The sequence below is a fragment of the Apteryx mantelli genome, chromosome 35 (genome assembly GCF_036417845.1).
Source record: "Apteryx mantelli isolate bAptMan1 chromosome 35, bAptMan1.hap1, whole genome shotgun sequence".
NCBI lineage: Eukaryota > Metazoa > Chordata > Aves > Apterygiformes > Apterygidae > Apteryx > Apteryx mantelli.
In genome coordinates, this window is record NC_090012.1 from 1,136,863 (window position 1) to 1,143,508 (window position 6,646).

General features: G+C 72.8%; 1 protein-coding gene across 1 annotated transcript; it reads right to left on the reverse strand.

Annotated features, from left to right (window-relative positions):
• Positions 1-392: 392 nt before the first annotated feature.
• Positions 393-3,808, reverse strand: BLVRB (biliverdin reductase B). Its single transcript, XM_067314496.1, has 5 exons — positions 3,645-3,808; positions 1,881-2,042; positions 1,068-1,157; positions 747-878; positions 393-638 (listed from the first exon to the last, which is right to left on the reverse strand). Exons 1-5 carry the CDS (start codon positions 3,724-3,726, stop codon positions 475-477), a joined length of 630 nt encoding a protein of 209 aa, XP_067170597.1. The 5' UTR covers positions 3,727-3,808; the 3' UTR covers positions 393-474.
• Between the last annotated feature and the right edge of the window lie 2,838 nt (positions 3,809-6,646).

Consider the following 6,646-nt stretch of genomic DNA (forward strand, 5'->3'; position numbering starts at 1 on the left):
ACTGGCGGACACGGGCACCGCTTGCTCGGCCATGGGAGGCAGGAGGGGAGGGACGGCCCCGGCCCTGGCCCCGGCACTGGGGCATCTTCCCACACCGCTCCGACAGGCCCGACCCGTTCTGCCGGGGCCGGCGCGGTATCGGAGCTGACTCACGGGGCAGGAGGCGGCTCGTCCCGCCGGGGCGCGCGCCCGTGGTGCCCGGCACGCGCCAGGGCCGAGGGGCTCCGCAGCGACATCCGCTCCAGAGATGCAACGACGGAAAATGCCGGGGGGGGGGTGTTAATGGGGTGCAGCGGGGGGCAGAGCCCCGGCCGCATCCAGCCTCCGGGCACGGCTCCGGTTCTGGCCCCGACCTGCTCCCTGCAGCCGTGTTAACAGAGGGTCGGGCCGGGTCTGAGAAAAATAGCGACTCTTTACTAGCGCCCGGGAGCGGCGCGGGAGCGATGCCCGGCGGGCGCCCGCCCCACGGCCGCCCTAGACCTTGGCGTAGTGCCGGGAGAGGTAGACGTTCTTGCCGTCGTACTCGGAGGTGGTGAGGCACTGCAGGAAGAAGTGGCCGAGGTCGTGCTTGGAGATGACGCGGGAGCCGCCGGACGTGTTCACCGTCACCGTGTAGTCGCCCGTCAGCGGCTGGTCGTCTGTGGCGGGAGAAGGCGGCTGGCCTCGTGTCCCCGAGCACCTCCCTGAGCCGCCCGGCACCCCCTGCCCCGGCAGCACCCGGCCCCCCCCCCCCCCCCCCAGCGCACCGGCGATGTGCGGCGGCATCACGGAGACGCAGTCCAGCCCCGACTCCTGCAGGATGCGGTGCATGCGGATGTGGTCCTCCGTCACCGGCTGCAGCTTGGGGGGCACCTTCTGCAGGTCCCACATGAGGAAGGCTGGGGGCGACGGAGGGGCTCAGCACCCTGGCCGGGGCCCAGGCGTCCTGGCTCCCACCGCCCCGAGGTCTTCAGAGTGTCGCCGGAAAGCAGGGGGTAGCCGGACGCCTGGGCTCCTCTCCGGGCGAAGGGCAGCGTCCCCAGTCCCCCAGGTGCCCCCGGCCTGGGGACGCTTCCCGGCGTCCTTACCCGACAGGCACACGACCACCTTCCTGATGCCGTGGGCCTTCATGGCCGCCACGATGTTCCTGGTGCCCTCGGACATCATGGTGGTGGGGCCTGGGAGCGGAGAGCGGGGGGCGCGGGGGGCCCCCCCGGCTGGGGCTCAGCTCCCCCCAGGGCAGTGGGGTCACAGGGTGGGGGGGGTCCTATGGGGCAATGGGGTCGCAGGGTGCAGGGTCCCCAGGGTGACAGGGTCCCCAAGAGTGATGGGGTCACAGGGTGCAGGGTGCAGGGTCCTCTGGGTGACAGGGACGTTCGGGGTGACAGGGTGCAGGGTCCCCAAGGAAGATGGGATTGCAGGGTGCAGGGTCCCCCGGGGCAATGGGTCGCAGGGTGGGGGGGTCCCATGGGGCAGTGGGGTCACAGGGTCGCAGGGTCCCTAAGGGTGACAGCGTTGCAGGGTGCAGGGTCCCCAGGGTGACAGGGTGCAGGGTACCCCAGGGCAATGGGGTCACAGGGTGCAGGGTCCTCTGGGTGACAGGGACGTTCAGGGTGACAGGGTGCAGGGTCCCCAAGGGTGACAGGGTTGCAGGGTGCAGGGTCCCCAGGGGCAATGGAGTCACAGGGTGGGGGGTCCCCAAGGGTGACAGGGTTGCAGGGTGCAGGGTCCCCAGGGGCAATGGAGTCACAGGGTGGGGGGTCCCCAAGGGTGACGGGGTTGCAGGGTGCAGGGTCCCCAGGGGCAGTGGGGTCGTAGGCTGCAGGGTCTCCCAGGGTGACATGGCCACAGGGTGCAGGGTCCCCCGGGGTCGGCGGGCGCCCCCAGGCGCGGTGCCCTACTCAGGTCGTTGCGGGTGCCCAGGATGATGATGACGGCGTCCTGGCCCTGCACAGCCTTGTCCACGTCGGCGGGGTTGAGCACGTCGCCCACGACCACGCGGGCCGGGCGGTGCTCGGGGGGCAGCCGCGCCGGGTCCCGCACCAGCACCGTCACGGTGTACCCTGCGGGCGAGGGGGCACCCGTGGGCGACGGCCGGCAGCCCGGACGCCTGGGCTCCCTGAGCGGGCACCCTGCACCCCCAAACCGTGCTGCTGGAAGGGACGAGGCTGGGGACAAGCAGGGTGCAGGGCGCTGGGGGGGGTCAGACCTGCACCCCCAAACCGTGCCGCTGGAGGGGACGAGGCTGGGGACAAGCAGGGTGCAGGGCGCTGGGGGGGCCGGATGCGTGCTCACACCCTGCCCCAGGCGCGGGGCGCCAACGCCAGCGGCTCCCGCGCGGATCAGGCCGGTGTCCGGTTCCTCGGCGCGGCCCACGTGACGATGAGTCAGCTCTCGCCGGCGTGACTCAGCACGGAGGCCACCCGCCCGCCCGGCGCCCACGGCGCACCCCGGGGCCCCGCGCCCTCGGCGCCGGCTCGTCGATGGGATCGGGCTGGCGAGCGGGCCAGGGCCGGCGGTGCTGAGCCTCCGGCTTCGTGTGCTGGCACTTCCCCATCCTCCCCCTTGCAGAGGGGAAGCGAGGCGCCCGGAGGGGAAGCGTTTCACCCTGGCTCACGTGCCCGCTCGCGGGCCGGGCAGGCAGGAGGGCCCAGGTGTCCTGGCACGCAGCCTGGGGCCCAGGAGTCCTCGGGCAGGCACCTCTCCAGGTGCTTCCACCTGCGCTGGGGGCACAGGGCCCCAAACCCTTTCCCACGTGTCCCTGCCGGGGGGGGGACACTGGAACACAGCCACCCCGGGGTGGAGGAAAGCAGTTCCAAGCCCGTCCCCATCCCATAGGACAGTGCTTGGGGTCGGGACACGGGGCAGGGGTCAGCGTCCCGCGGGCACCAGGTGCTCTGGGACCTGGGCTGTTTCCCAGGACTCAACTCCTTTGCAGAGCTGAGCATCGTCTCTGGAAAAAGGGGCTGCGTGGGGCTGCCGGGACGCTTTCTGGGACGGTCTGTGGTCAGGCAGGTTCCTGGGGGCTCTGCCTGCCCCGGACGGGCTCTTGGCTTTGCCCAGCTCCAGGCCAGGCCTCAGAGGCACGTGGTTCCCACGGACCAACCTGTGGCACCCAGCCCTGGAGCTGGGAACCTGGTTAAGCGCATTAGTAACACCTGGCTGCGAGGGGGCAGAGGCAGGAAACTCGGTGCACCCGCCTGGTGCAGGGACTGGGGGGCCGGAGCGAGGAGGATCTCCTCCGCCCCGGCTCGGACCCCGGCAGCGCTGGCCAAGAGGGGCCGGCGAGGGCCCTGCCCAGCCCGATAACAGCAGCCCGGCCTTATCGCGGGCTCCCACCTGCCGCCCGCCCGGGGCTCCTGGCCAAGAGGCTGCGCCTGCGACGCACACAAGGGTGGCAGGGCCGGGGGACGGGTGCGAGACCCCCTGCGTGCTCTGGGGCCCCGCGGGCCAGGCTCTGCCCCGGGGGGCTCCCGCAGCGCCTGGCCCCGGAGGCAGGGACCGCCGTGCCCACGGGAGCCCGGGGCAGAGCTCAGACTCCTGTCACCCGCCGGCCCCCCGTCGCCGAACCTGCCGGCGCTGCGGCAGCTGCAGCCGGGGCCTCGGCAGGCAGCGGAGGGGGGATTTCGGGAGGGGGATGAGGGTGCAGCCGGGCCCCCCCTTACCCGCGTCCAGCGCCTGTGCCAGCGTGGCCAGCCCGGTCATGCCGGTGGCACCGAAGATGACGATGTTCTTGCAGGTGGCCATGGTGGGAGCAGAGCGGAGCGGCCCCGGGCGCTGCTTCCCCGCCGGCCGGGTTGCGCCACCGCCCCGCTGCAACCGGAGCGGGGCCTCCGCTTCGCTCCACCCACGGGGCCGGGCGCCGGCGGACCGGCCCCTCGCCGCGCCCGGCCCCGCCGCGCCGGGGGAGCCGCCGAGCCCCGGGGGCCGCCGAGCCCCGGCCGCCCGGTGCGTGCAGCCCGATAGCTGCACCGCCGCGATGTGCACTGCGGTGACCGCACCCCCGGTGCGGGTAGCCCGCTACGTGCGCTCCCGGTGCGTGCACTGCCGGTGAATGCACCCCGGGGATTTGCACCCCCGGTTCATGCACTCGTAGTAAACGTACCCCCAGTCCTTGCAGCCCCGGTCCGTGCACACCGGTCCGTGCACCCCCGGGATTTGCATTCCGGTCCGTGCACTCCCGATCCGTACACTCCCGGTCCTGGTACTCCCGATACACGCCGGTACGAGCATCCCCGGTCCGTGCAGCCTCGGTCCGGGCACGCCGGTACGAGCATCTCCGGTCCGTGCATCCCCGGTGCGGGCGAGCTGAGCACGGGGGGCGGCGGCAGCCCCCAGCCCCTCTTTGCACCGGGGAGGGGGGGGGGGGTCGCCTTGCTGCCCGGGCGCGTCCCCGCTGGGAGCCCGCGGTGGCCGCCGGCCCCCCGGCGCTGGGGGGCCCGGTGCAGCCCCGGCGGCGGGGCGGCGGCGGCAGCGCCGACCCCCGGCGTCCTGCGCGGCGGCGGGAGGGGGCCCGGCGCGGCGGCGGGATTGGCTGCCGGGGCGGCGGCGGGGCCGAGCCGCGGCGCGCTCCGGTGCGCAGAGACAGCCGGGCCCGGGCGGCGCCGCGGCGGCCCCGGCAGCGCAGCGCAGCGCGCCGCGCCCGCCGGCACGGTGAGTCCCGGCCCCGCGACCGGGATGCGGCCCCGGCCCCGGCCCCGCCGCCGCGTCGTCGGGTTCTCCCCCCCCCGGCCCCGGGGCCCGGGCGGCGGGTGCGGACGTGCCGGCGGGGGCCACTCCCGGCGCCCTCCCGGTGCCGCGCCCGGCCGAGCCCCGCGGCCGCGGCAGCCCCGGCGCGGCGGGGAGCAGGCCCGGGCGGCCGCGGGGTCCCTCAAGGTGACCGCCGGGAGGGACGGATGCTGCTGCTCCGGGGGGGCTGCATGGGATGCTCCGGGGGGGTTATTGCATGGGGTGCTCGGGGGAGCTGTAGGGGGTGCTCTGGGGGGGGGGTTGCATGGGATGCTCGGGAGGCTGCCGGGGATGCTCGGGGGGGGGGTGGCAGGGGATGCTCGGGGGGGGCTGCATGGGGCTGCCAGGGATGCTCTGGGGGGGTTGTAGGGGATGCTTGGGCAGGGGGGGCTGCGTGGGATGCTCTGGAGGGCCTGCATGGGATGCTTAGGGGGGCTGCAGGGAATGCTCGGAGGGGGGTTGCATGGGGATGCAGGGGATGCTCTGGGGGGTTGTTGTAGGGGTGCTCCGGGGGGTTCTTGCATGGGATGCTCTGGGGGGGTTGCATGGGGATGCTGGGGATGCTCTGAGGGGCTGCAGGGGATGCTCCAGGGGAGTTGCATGGGGCTGCCGGGGATGCCTGGCAGGGTTGCATGGGGTTGCAGGAGATGCTCTGGGGCATTGCAGGGGATGCCCTGGGGAGACTGCCGGGGTTCTCGGGGGCGGGGGGGGTGCACGGGATGCATGGGGGGCTTTGGGGGATGCTCTGGGGGGGGTGCAGGGGATGCTGTGGGGGGCTGCAGGGGATGTCTCAGGGGGCTTCAGGGGATGCTCTGGGGGCTACCAGAGATGCTGTGGGGGCAGGACATGGAGGGGGTCTCAGGGCTGCCCCTGGCTCACAGGGCTGCAGCAGAACCAGCGGCACTGGGTGGAGACAGCGGCGAAGCCCAGGGGTCCTGGGGACCCCAACCCGAGACCTGAGGTTCCCCCTGCCCCTCACCCCGCTGTGCATCACCTTCTCCCCCACCGCGGGTGTTTTCAGGAGGGGGGGGATGAGCAAACAAGTGTTCGGGAGAGCGGGTGCACATGTGTGCAGCTGACGCGCAGGTGGTGCATCTGTGAACCTGCGTTTTGCTGGCGTGTGAGATGGATTCCTGCAGCCTCCCAAGGGTTAATCCCTGGGGCCCGGAGGGACCGTGCTCCTCTCTCCGTGGGGCTCATCTGTCCCCGGTGGGGCAGAGGGATTCCCCGGGATGCCCCATGCAGACACCCCGGGCGAGCGCACAGCACGGCTCTGCGTCCTGCTGTCCGTCCTGCCCTGTCCATGGTATTTCAGGCTCTTTGGCTCTTGCTCCCGTGCTCAAGGCTTTGCTAAGGCCTGGGAGAGGCATCGTTGCTCGGCCTCGGCCACAACCAACATGCCGTTGTGCAAACCTGCATTCGGCCCTGCGGCCGTGCATGCTGCCCCGGCGCGCGCAGCCCCAGCATGTCCTTGCAGCCGGAGGGGCCGTCGCAGCCCCGAGATGCCGCGCTCGAGCACGGTGCAAGGCTGCTGGCATGGGCGCAGGTCGGGCAAGGGGGACCTTCAGGAGGGCGCTTCATCCCCCCCCCCCCTTTCTGCTGGGTCCTGGAGGGGGCTGCACAGCCAGGAAGGCTGCAGGGCTCAGCCCCGCTGCCCCCGCACCAGGGAGCGCACACAGGTTCAGCCCGTGTCTCCTTGCACTGACGCAGCCCATTGCAAAAGGTGCATTCCCCGTCCGGTATGGAGACCGGGTCAAGCAGGCTGGATCCAGCTCTGGATGATGGGAGCAAGTCTCTGCTCTGAGCATTGCTTCGCAGGGCAGGGGCATCCCAGCTCCCGGCCTTGCAGCGTGAGCTGAACAGCTCCCATGGCCCCACGGCCAGGCTGGGATCACTGGTACGGGGCTGGTGGTCCCTGGGGGGCATCGCGGCTGAGCCG

What these genes read in the sequence shown, in the direction of transcription:
- BLVRB (XM_067314496.1), bottom strand. Translation starts at nt 3,726, where the DNA reads ATGGCCACCTGCAAGAACATCGTCATCTTCGGTGCCACCGGCATGACC. An exon ending in GGGCACCCGCAACGACCTGA is followed by an intron (nt 1,158 to 1,880) that starts GTAGGGCACCGC and finishes CTCCGCTCCCAG; the next exon opens with GCCCCACCACCATGATGTCC. An exon ending in GATGCCGCCGCACATCGCCG is followed by an intron (nt 639 to 746) that starts GTGCGCTGGGGG and finishes CTCCCGCCACAG; the next exon opens with ACGACCAGCCGCTGACGGGC.